The sequence below is a fragment of the Rhipicephalus microplus genome, chromosome 6 (genome assembly GCF_043290135.1).
Source record: "Rhipicephalus microplus isolate Deutch F79 chromosome 6, USDA_Rmic, whole genome shotgun sequence".
Classification (NCBI taxonomy): domain Eukaryota; kingdom Metazoa; phylum Arthropoda; class Arachnida; order Ixodida; family Ixodidae; genus Rhipicephalus; species Rhipicephalus microplus.
The window spans coordinates 102878029-102890600 of record NC_134705.1 but is presented as its reverse complement, the minus strand read 5'-3'; the positions used below and the strand labels follow the sequence as shown (position 1 = coordinate 102890600).

At 44.4% G+C, this 12572-nt stretch overlaps 1 protein-coding gene across 4 annotated transcripts in view; it reads right to left on the bottom strand.

Moving 5' to 3' along the window:
* LOC142765401 (uncharacterized) overlaps positions 1-12572 on the bottom strand; it is a 101399-nt gene that overhangs the window by 41560 nt on the left and 47267 nt on the right. For all 4 annotated transcript variants that reach the window (XM_075866305.1, XM_075866307.1, XM_075866306.1 and 1 more), the window contains exon 9: positions 2694-2741. In XM_075866305.1, coding sequence (XP_075722420.1) covers positions 2694-2741 — 48 coding nt within the window. The remainder of the gene's footprint in view (positions 1-2693; positions 2742-12572) is intronic.

The window sequence follows — 12572 nt, the reverse complement described above, 5'->3', positions numbered from 1 at the left end:
GTTTTCACCTATGCATCCGAACAGTGACTAAGTTTTGCTAAATATATGCACATTTTTATTCCTCTTGATGAAGCATTCGTTATCTTCAGAACCTTGTGGTGACAATGAACAGCTTGACGCAGAAGTGAGGCCAAGAGACTACTTCACCTTCAATAGCATTCAAGACAGAGTAATCGATGAACGAATATGCCTATACCACATTGACTGCTGACAGCATTGTCAAATGGTACTTTAGGGTGACGACTGGGACATGCATGTTCGGCAATTCTATGCTGAGAACGACATCTTTGGATCAGTGCCATAGGATACAATGCTCGCAGAACCAGTCAGTCGGTGAGTTAGAATTCATGTTGTGAAATTTGGAGAAAGCACTACATAAACTCATGAAGCTCCATAAAAATCTTTGCCTTCCCGAGATGCATTCCACGTCGGCTTCACACGTAATGACCCTATTATCACTGCTAAACAAAGACATTAAACAGGGAGCAATTCTTTGCGTGCCACAAGCACTTTTCTCGTGCATCTATCTATCTATCTATCTATCTATCTATCTATCTATCTATCTATTCCCCTAAGTCTGTGAGGTTTCGTGATCACCCCGTTAACTTCATGTAAACTAAAATTTATTTAGGAGGGCAGAAAGCTTTGACGAATACAACTCACAGCTAATGACACGATGACCGTCGCGCACGTCATCAAACGCTTTTCAGCTGACAGTGGCACATAATCGGTGAACGGTACGTGCCAGTGATAGGCGGGTATGCGCCACGAATTATTAGCGCTTCCTATACTTCAGGAACGGTGAGAACGCAAAAAGTTAATTTTCATGCATGACAGTAAAAAAAAGCTGCCATTGGTGGTGCTGATCCAATGAATGTAAACATAAAATGTGAGGCTCCCAAGAGGGATCAAACCCAGCATTCTGCGCGGCAACCAAGTATTTTACTACGCAGCCAGGCTAGATCTCACAACAGTTTTTCCAATACACTGTAATATTTGTGAAGCATCAATTGGGGATGCTGTAAATGTTATCTAAAGAGTGACGTACAGCAAGCAACCAGCTTTTCTACGTCTTCTGGGTTATTTGCAGTTTAAAGAATGTGATATAGCCCTAGCAATGCCGAGTCTAGCAGCGAGGAATCCCAATTCTGCCACAAGGTCCTCTAGAAATCCTGAAAACAAATCTACTGACGACGTATATTTTCACCGTCGTCTCCTTTGTTATAAAATGGGGCACCGAAAGTAACTTTCGGGCAGCTTTACACACCGTTAGACGACAATTCACTGAAAGTCTATGGCTGCCGAGGCTACAGTTTACTGAATGTACCAGGAGGCACAATGCCGACATCGCGGCTTCTGTCATATTGTGCACAGTTTCACACTTTCTTAGAAAAACCCAGATGCTTGCTTTCCACTTGCTGCAGTACAATGCTGTTATCTTGTTCTTCACATCGGCTGGTCAAAAAACAATAGATAGGCCCCCCTCAAACGCCGATGGTTGCGATGGCAACGCACAATTGAGTCCTTTTTAAAGCTTTAGTAATTGACAGGATGTTTGCTCACCCAACGAAACGAAAAATTATATAAATACCAAATAATGATCGTAATACTACGATAGTGGTGAGCGTGGTCTTCGGTTACCGAGAGTCAGCTTCTCGCCATCTTTTGTATTTCGATGCGTGAATGCTCGGGCGAATATGTTTGTACTGTGAGCTCTTCGATAATATAAGTTACACTAGTAATCTACTCTATATGATTAGGAAGTCCTTAGGCAATCATAATGTCCAGTGGCACGACCTACGCCTGGAGGGTGACGCATTTATGACTGTTGGAGGAAGATAATAAAACACCTATAACTGTCATACAGTACGACTTAGCACCAAGTTATTTTGACTCAACTAGTAGTCCCTGCGGGTAGGAAGTCGCACACAATCAGCAAAACGCATTATAAGTTTGAAATGGTAAGGTTTATCTAAACAAGCTGCTGTACAGTCAAGCAGCACTGATCATACTGCCAAAGAGATTCACAAAATTTCAGTGTTTCAGTATTTGTGTTATAAGTTTGATAGTCCAGAATAATATTTTGCACTCAGTTGAATGAATGTGCCGACTTGATCAAGAGTCACGTGGGATTTCGTTTATGTTGCCTATGGCAGAGCATCATTCAGAAACTGCTCCGGTCGTCTACACACAGCGTTGTTTTTCATATTGGAACTTTTTCATAGAGTTTCTGCAATGAGTTCCGCTGCTTGCTGCCTGCTGTTTTATTCAGGTATTTAGATTGCAGTTACACGTAACTGACGTGCAGCCTAAAATCATGCGTCATTTTCCCCGTTGGTACAGTGGGTACGGTGCTGCACTGCTGCCACGCCGTTCGCGTTATCAAATCCTCACTTTCGCGCTGTGTTTTCAATGAAGGTGAAAATGCATGAAGCCAGTGTACTAAAATATCAGTGCACGTTAAAGAACACCGCTTGATCAAACTTTGCGCAGAACTCTGCTACAGCATTTCTTCTCATCATATCTTGGTTCAGAACGTTGCACTCCAACAAACTTCCACTATTAACAAATCTTGCATTGTTCACTGCATCTTAATTTGTTTTTATGTGTTGACGTGATCTGTGTAGCATATGCAGTAGACGTTTACATGGTAGCGTCAAAGGGGATCGCCTGAATCAGCATGTGATACTTGCCAAAGATGAAGTTTGACCGCTTTCTGTGACACTTAAGGGGGAGCCAGGCTGAAAGATGTAAACATAAAAATTTCTTCAAACAAAAACAAATAATACAGGCAACCTCAAAATACCAAAAGATTGGCTGTTGTTGAGTAAATTACTTAAACATTTGCAGCTGTAATTGTCATCTATTTAACAACATTCAAGGTTTAGAAACTGTCGGGTGGACCTTCTAGCAAAAAATAAACGGGGGTTACAGTAGTCTAGGCAAACAAGGAGTTATGCATTTTACACAGTATGAAGTGCATCAAGAACAATGGTGAGAAGTATTTTAAAAATAACTTTATGCTAATCACAATTGTAGATAGGCTGAAAAGTGAAATGGAATTGAGCACACATCAATTCAAAGAAGGAAAAAGGGCACGTGTAACCACCAATGTGATGAGGCATCAAACACTGGCAGAGTTCATACACAGGCAAAATTCAAACACCTAAAAGTTGGCAACGGAACATTAAAAGATGTTCTGAGAAAAGAAGCGAACATATTGAGTGTTATGCGTGCAGAGTGTTAATAGAATCATCCTCAATTATTTTGTTCAATGATGAAAACGTGACTGACTTGATATCTGATAGTAATGGGCTCTAAAGTTAAATGCCAGAAACTACAGTGTTACTTCTACTATAAGTGAGTACTAACTTATAGAAAAAGCCGAATTACTTGTTGTGAGTCTTGTAATATTGCTATGACAAATGTTGACAAATTATAACTTAATGAACACTACGACTTGAAAGATAATTGGCTGGTTAATAAAAATATATATTCGAATGAATTACATGATCATATAATTCTTCTCATAAAATCTTTTTCTTTATGAGTGCTCGTTGCGTTCATTATATTCTGTCGAAGTCCACACTCTTTGCATTGAGCGAGGAAGGACCTTGCGAAGAAATACCACTGTTATAAACAGCCAGGATATAGAAACAAAGCTAACTCTTCTATAGTCATATTTGCAGTCTGATAATACTACTACTTGATTCGTTTGGACATGTACACTGAATATGGTTGTTGAATAAAATAAAGAGCTTTCACAAATAAGATGACAGTCACAAGTTACGTACCACGTACTTCACCTTCAATACTTGCGTCTTTGTCTCCAATACTAGCACAATAAATGCAAAACCTATATGAACAACTGGAAAAAATCGCGGCAACAATGGCATCTTGCAACTCACAAGTAGCAAAGAAATTGTGAAAGTTTCCTGCACTCTGGTAGTTAACTGAGATATGGGGAAATCAAGATAAATATTAAGAGTAGGAACAACCTTACTAGGCGTATTCATACCAAAATGAGTGAAGATAAGACGCTGAACTTCTCTGCCTAATGGTAAAATAGGTTTTTACGCTGATAATATCGCACACAATAGCCAAATTTGAGTGGGTAGCAACAGTTATTAAAAATGGCAGTATATCCACGGGTGAACGATGGAGAGTGGGGCGAAGCATCTGTCTGTCTATTCGTTCTTGCTCCCGTCCACCCATGCATCCTTCTAAGTGACCGTCCATGCGTCCATCTGCCCGTCCCTGCGTGCGTCTGTGCATGCGTCCGCACGTCCATCCGTGCGTCGATCCCTGTGTTCGTACAAGCGTCCGCCCCTGCATTCATCTATGCGTCCATACGTTCGTGCAGCTGTCTGCGTGTCCGTCCATGCATCTGTCTGTGTGTCCGTTCGTCCATCTTGTCAACACTCCAAGTATGATCATTTCGCATTTTTTCATCATATGTTTCGCATATAAAAACACCGCCGTCCGGCGGACATTCCAAGGACTAAACAAGAGGTGGCACAGGCACACTTTCTTGCGGCTTGCGCTTCGTGTCTACTTCCCACCTTAACCACGTCGAGATCATGGTATATACTTGTTCACTGTATTCATGGCACTGCGGCCCAACGCTCGCTAAACCTTCCTAAAACAAAAAAGGTTACGCCCAGAGAGTATAGCGTAGCAACCCTTCCTCGTCAGATAGTGCTGAATGTACATGTTAATGACTGCTAGTGGGAAATGAGGAACAGGAGAATTCGGCTTTTATTTAACGCGCACGCTGCGAATTTTTCATTGTTCTACAACGCAAAGGAGAAATCTCCCACTGGCACCACCTTGCAGGTCATGTACGTACTACGACGAGGGACGAACACTTAGGGAGCTTCGCACCTAAAAAGACGCTGACACTACTCATTCAGCACTAAAATACTGAAAGAAGTTGTCCATATGTTGATACCTTCGACCAAAATCTGCGGTGCGTCTTCGACGAACTGTTACAGCTCTGCACAGTGACCACGGAAGTGTTACGCATGCAACAAGTACCTCTCATTTTATCAAGAGCGTATGTGGTCCATATCATCCGAAGTGAAACGAGGCGTCTGACACACAAGACAGAATGTGAACAACAGCCGATAGGCGATGCCGTGCATCCCAAGTCAATCTAATCCATAAAATGACCATGTGACGCTTCAATACAGAAGTTCCGAATGCGGCTCTTTATCTTTCCGCAACAAACGGTGCGTGTGGCGTGCTTAATAGTGTACCTTGTTTCGTGGCGCTTCGTCACGGGTTTAGAGCGATAAACCACAGATTAGTCGTTCCCATCCTTTGAACACAGATGTCTCAAAACGCCAGGTCATACTTTCACCATCTGTGACAACTCATTGCATATCTACGAACTCAACTCTCATGAGTGGTCAAAGAATTGGGATCATTCTTGCTTACCGTAAATAGTCCATGACATTCACCACTCACGCATAGTGAATGATTGTCAAAAGGTGTGCAGTTATAGAAATGTTCATTGGTCATAACCGGTATGTTTTACTGAAAGAGCTGTTATGAGATGACAACAAGGATCGCGTGCACCGGAGCTGTCTTCCAACGCCGCCATTGTCTGTATTTAGTATCGTGCGAAATAAAAAAACAAAGCAAATGAAAAACACGATGAACACGATGGTATTCAAACTCAGGACTCTTGAGTGCCAGTCCTGTATTTGTACCACTGAGCTATGGCGGTGCTTGAAACTTTGTTCGAAACTGGCCTTGGGCTTTGTTTGGGGAAAAAATCGCGGTAATATGAGTAATCGAACGTCTTACAACAGCAAAGAATAAACCAGGCCTCATACTCTGTGACTTGCGTAACAAGTGGGTCATCGAATGCTACGACCAATTACAAAAGTAACAGCCATAAGTATTGATCTTTATCTACCGGAGCATAACATATTTGCACAAAATTGCAACTGCGTAGCAGCTTTTACGATTTTTCAAAAAATGACGAAGGATGGCTCAGTGAAGTAGCACTACTCTCTATTTTTTTTTGGCTAATTATGTATTGTACCAGGAAGCATCCGTGCCAGTACTCATATGTTGATTTCGTATGGTCACGGCTAGAAGATTTGAGTATGACTTTATTTGTGACCCAACGTCTTCTTTCTTTTTACAGCCGCTGCCGCTGGCGGTTGTAACTTGTCAAATTTACCTTAGGCAGGCTTGGCCTAGCACCAATAACACCGTGGGGCTCCAGCCCGTGTCCACTGGGTGCCAGCCCAGGGGACACGGGCTGGCACCCAGTGGGCTGGCACCCATTCTACCACCCAACTAAACACGGGCTGGCACCCAGTGGGCTGGCACCCATTCTACCACTCAACTAAACCGGTGCTTGTGACTTGTTTTTAAACTTGCCTTAAGCAGGCTTGATGTCAGGAAAGCAATTGCGGTAATACGACTTATAAAGTGTTTTAAAACAGCGAAAGAACGACCAGTCAGCGCACAATGGGAATACGCTAACGAGGGGGCCGTCCAATGCTTCGAACCATTACAGAAGCTTGTTCTTGGTCTCATGTTATGATGATGATGATGAACCTTCAGCTTTTCTGGCACTCGCCGACAAAGAGGGATCGGCCAAGAACCGGGCGGCGGGATCATCAAGTGTGCTAATTCAGGCATTCAGGTAGTCTTGTAGCCGTAAATAATAACAATAGGCTAAGAGGGTAATCTCTTTGTTGCCCTTATGTACTCGCACACAGCAGAGAAAACCTCCCTGTGGCTATAACCTAATGTAATCCCTCCGAAGAATGAAATTAGTTACACGTTTATTTTTAAACCTAGCTTCTCAATTGGTTCGACCAGGTATCTTTTCCTTTGATAAGCATAACGTTGACAGGATAAAAAGAAATGATCTATTGATTCCGATACCTTGCAAAAGAGACACAGCGGAGAAGCTGTTAGTCCCGCTTTATGTAGGTAGTAATTCAGATGCTGAATTCTGCACCGAAATCTGGTGATTGTTAACTGTGGCGCATGACCAGTTCAGCCATAGTTCCTCATCGTCGTCAGCCACTGCATGAACAATGAGCACAAAGTTTCTCGCAAGTGTTTAGCGGCTACCACGCTTCTCAGAAAAATAACGAATATAGCATAGTGAATGCCCGCCTACTATCCAAACAAATTTATTTATAATAATCTAGTGGGTATCAATCAAGTGTGCTTGCAGTAGTTACCAAATTAGTATTTCAAAAAATTTCTGGAAAGCCACTCTTCTAGCTTTTGCTGTGATGGTGCAGCGCTTTTCGCGCAGGCCTGTCATTTTTCATTGCCCACGATTTCATACACCCCATTCTTTGATCGAAAGAAGAGAGTAAATCATAAAAGTAAACACTTTTGAAGGACGAGGCACTTTTGAAGGACGAAATAGATCATGTGGGCGAGACATTGCCATTATTCTACTGTGTGTTTGTGGAAGCAGAGCAAAGTAACACTGACTCTAGAGCCAGGACTGCTTCCAACATATCCTTCGTTGAACTCGCAGGCATCTTAGCGACGTGTGAACGTAGTGCGGTGAATAGAGCGCGAATAACGTGCTCGAGGTTTTCTTGCTGTTGGCTTCCAGATGGTACTTGAGGTGGGCTCAGTGCATCAGCGTAGGTGCGCTTGGCAGACTCTTTCGTGATACATTTCTCACCAGCGTTGAGCAGTTGCGTTGACTTAGTAGCAGCTCTTGTCGGATTTAGGCGCGGAAAATTTCCTGCTTACTCGTTTTCTAAACCGCCATGTTGGGGCGCGCCGGACGTCTTCTTTGTGAGCGATGGTTCGTTCACAGTTTTCGGGCCGAGGACAAACGTCTTATTTCTTCGCTGCGCAGCTGTTCGTGCTGTACATCGGCCGTAGCTAGCTGGGTGGTCGCCACCACAGTTTGCACACACAAGTTTTTCTTTACTTGTACACGTCTTAAAGTCATGAGGCCCCCCACAGCACTTACACCTTTGTTCCCCACGACAGTGCTTAGCAACATGTCCAAAACGCTGACATTTAAAACAGCGTGGCGGCGTCTCCACGTAGTCTACCATCTCGTGTCTGGTGAAGCCAAGGTTGATTTTCTCTGGACGTTCCGAATTGGGACCGAATGCGAGAACCACAGAGCAGTGCGCCTTGATTCCCACTCGGAGGATGTGGTTTGGACCCGTCGTATGATTCTTCTTGCGTGGTATACTCCCTGAGGTCTCAGGTAGGTTAACAGCTCTTCGTCCGAGTACCATCTTGGGACCCCTTTAATAATGCATGTATTTTTCATGTAGCTGTGTGGTACATGGGCAGATATGGCAAGGCCGCAGATAGTGTTGGTCTATAGAAGCATATTAGCTTGGTGTTCTGTCTTTATATCCAAGAGCAGGGCTCCCTGTGCTGTGAAACGGCTCTTAACTGGGGCTCCACCGAGAATCGTTTCAATTTTCGAGTATAGGTCAATAGGATTCACTTGCCTCAAGTTAGCTCCTTCGGATGTTGGAGCAATTACCACAGGAATGCCCACCGTCCTGTCTTTGCGACGTCGCACAAGGCGGAAACCACCCTCGTCCATGTCTAGGTCTGTGAGGTTCGCCCCGTTGTGGTCCCCGACGACAGTTGATTCGTCCTCTCATTCAACGCTCTGTTGTCGCTTGCAGTCAGGTATCCTTGCGCAAACCAGCTCGTGCTTCTGACCTGGTGTCACACCTTGGGAGGTCATGGCGGCGCTCTCCTTGATGCTTTTTTCGTTTCTTCTAGCACCTTTCGACGCGGCGGGCTGCGCAGCACCCGTCGGTCGCCGATACGGCAGGTACCTTTTCGAGTCGTCCGACATCTTGAGCAGTGCTGAGCCGTAATATAAACAAAAATAAACGATAAATGCAGACAGAGCTACTTAGCCAAGCAGCAAAAGCTTCGTGGTCTTCTTCCTCCTTCCAAATAAGGCGGAATTCTCCCCCCCCCCCAATTCAAGATCTAATGTCTCATAATTTTTGAAGAAAGATTTTAAATTACATTGTACACGCGAAAACAAATATTTTAACTGCCACACGAGCTTCTGTGAATAATGAAAAGGCCGGTGGCATTGTCTTTGATTACTTCGGCTGGTCATTTTAGACGAAATTACCAGATTCCACTACTATTCCTGACGCTGAGCTAATGAATAATATTTTGGCACTTTGAAAACTGTCTTGAAGCAAAATTAGTGCATTAATCATGACTGATTCTTTTTCGCTGTGTACAGCTCTTACAGCTTCAGGACAATCAGTAGCCCTCGTGACTATGTGCGCAATTTTACTACCACAACTGAAACTTTCCAAGTTAGTATGGATCGCAAGCCACTGTGACATACAGGTAAATAAACTGGCCGATTAGTTAGCCCGACCTTCACTTCATGAACCTGTAACTTTAGTACTACCAAAAATAGAATACAAAGCATCGATCATATGTAGAAAATTACCAATGTGTACAGGTTTGATGAAGAGAGTTACTAAAGGTACAGATATCAGCACATGAGATTTTTTTAAAAACTTCAGTTGAGTCAATCTAGAAATTTTGAAGTCATTTCGATCAACATTCAACGCTGCGCCCCAATTAAACCATCAATTACTTAGATATTGTCTTACAATATCTCCCCTGTAATCACTTACCAATATCTTGTAATTACCAATATCATGTAAGAGTTAGTAATTTTTTAGGAAAATAGTTCCAGGTGTTTCGTTTCTGGTGAGAAGTTTTTAAGTTTAACAGCAAAGTGAGTGAGTGAAACAACTTTATTGACGATCCGGCATAACAGGGGAAGGGGTAGGGGGATTAAAGCGAGATACTAGCGTGTTTGGACGTCCCGGAGCCGCAACCTACTTGCGTCAAACCCGTGGGGGCGCCACTTTCGGCTGCTAGCGTTCCAGGATGCTAAGCACGTACTGGACCACGTCTCTTTGGTTGCCTGGCTCTCGGCTGATGATTTTACTGCTTATGGCAGTTGGCGTTAGCTCTTGATTACCCGGCGGTGGTGCACAGTCCCAGATGAGGTGTCTCTGGGTGGCTCGCGCCTTCTTGCGGTGTTGGCATACATCAGTGGTGTAAACCTCTGGGCAAACGTGCTTTGCCCAGACGGGGGTCCATATGGCTTGTACTTGCAACTGCCGTAGTATGGCTGCTTCTCTGCGTTGTAGGTCTCGGTGAGGCGGTGGGTAGAGGCGTCTGGTCGTTCTGTACCACTGCAGAACGTCGGCGTAGGTTGTGATAAAATACTCTCCGTCTTCGGCATCGGGTCGTTGCAGCTACGAGGAATGCGTTGACAGAGACCGACGGCTAGTTAGCGCGTGTGCCTCCGTATCTGCCTCCTCGTTGCGGTTTGGGCCCACGTCCAGCTCCCCGGCGTGCGCAGGAAACCACTTGACGGTAACGTTGGTTTCCGGTCTTGCTATAGTTGAACATACTCTTGCAGTGGTTCCATGGCCGTTGTTTGTAGCAAAGTTGAATATTGCCGTCTTCGAATCGCTGAGGACGTGTGGCAATCCGGGATTGCTAGTGTCAGTGCGATTGCAAACTCCTCGGCTTGCGTGGGCGACTTGCACCGTATGCTTCCCGACGTTGTGAATACTCCACTTTCTGCTGCGATGGTTGCTACTGCGTACGTGTTTGGCAGGTGGGAATACTTCGCCACGTCCACTTGATACGCGCGCGGATCGTTGGCGTGACCTTTTGTGACGGCCGTGGCTCTCGCCGTTCTTCTTTCTTGGTGTACTTTCGGATGCATGTGCTTCGGTAAGGTTGGGACCCTCCATCTTTGGAGAACGTAACGGGGTAGCTGCTTGGCTACCTCCGCAGTCGTCGCTGGCCCGTTGATTTTGATGCGTTGTAGTATCGTTCTTCCCATCCTGGTCTGGGACAGGCGGTGATACAGTGCCGTTCGCTGGGCTTCTGCGATTTCTTCCAGCGTGTTGTGAACGCCCAACGCGAGCATGCGTTCCGTGTTGGAGTGGGGGTATAAGCCCAGGGTCGTCTTGTACGCCTTTCTGATCATCGCGTCAATATTCATCTTCTCCGCCGCTTCCCAGTTGTGGAAACCATCAAAGTTAATTGTGGAGCTACCAATGTTGGAAAGTGGCGGAGAAGATCAAGATTTAACAGCAAAAAAATTGCGAAGTTTCGGTGCCTCCATAATTGGCCATTGCCAAAGAAAGGAGCTTGATAGAGTTTGTAACTTAGTCACTAATATGAACTGATTCCAACATAACGTCCGATTTGTGATATACTTGAAAATGCTAGTAATATAATTGTCAATTTGAAACAATTCAAGACATATATAGATCTTTATTGGCTGAGTTAAACTCAATCGTCTGGTCAGCCCGATGTTTCAGTCTTTCGATATTGTATTATCACTTTTTTTGTTGATTCACCTTTGTGTAACAATTCCCAATGTATAAATAGGCTAATACAAGATTTCTTGGCCTATCTCTTCGAGTAAGTATGTGGCAAAGTTGACAGCTAACAAACAATAAAAAAACAATTCCTCCCAATAAACAAAATAAATGGTTATTTATGACGAAGTGGGAACACAGCAAGCGCACTTGTAGAATTCGCAAAAATACTGTTTAACAAAGGCACTGAAAGACTGCTCTTCTGACTTACGCTGTGGCTGCCCCGCACGTTCCGTGCAGACATGACGGTTCCCTTATCTGTCAATTCGATATTGCCTTCATTATTACGGCTTTGTGGTATCGAATTTAGCTTAAAAAGGACGAAGATGACAACTAGGCTCCTTTGCATGGTGGTTGTCGATTATTTCCAATCATACAAAATGCAGCGCAGCATATCAATATGTCATCTACCACACAATCCAGTCCGTGCTCATCATTATAATCTATATCCTCATCAGCGTCGTCACCATTGTCATGTTGGTGACGCTGATGATATATCATGGTACAGCACCTGCGTATGCTCTAGCGTGATGGCAGATAGAGAATATGTGGGCTGCAACGCATTTCATTGTCTTGAGTTGCATCATCATCAATAAGAGATATAGTGGATACCTTGCTTCGGGTGTACGACGATGGCAGAAAGTAAGCTTTCGGTCTAGAACGTGCTTCTTCTTGATCATTACCATTGTCATCATCATCGCCACTGGTGGGTATGGCGCAAGAAGCCAATTCCAACGCCGAACGAGAGGCCAAGGTTATATGGAGCTACGCCTCTAAAAATCATCCTCATCGTTACATAGCAATTAGCATACCGCAGCTCTGCACCACATCTGTTTCACCTCGCATTGCCAAGGAGACATCAAAAGCAGCCAACGTGAGAGGCCCACCCATATACGGAGACAGCCTGCGCAGCCACAATGCCGAGCTTGCCTGGAGTACCACGAGCAGAGTACGAGCGATAAAACATCCGTGATCCAACCGGGAGTGTCGCGACAAGGGCTGCACGTGAGTTTCTGGAGCTGGGTTTTGAACATTCTCGCCATCTTTGACAGGATGGAGCTTCGGCTCTAATTGATCTACGCCAAGAAAAGTCGTATAGCGTTTGTTCAAAAGCCAAGGGTAGAGCTCTAAGTTAGACCAGCTTCGCTGTTT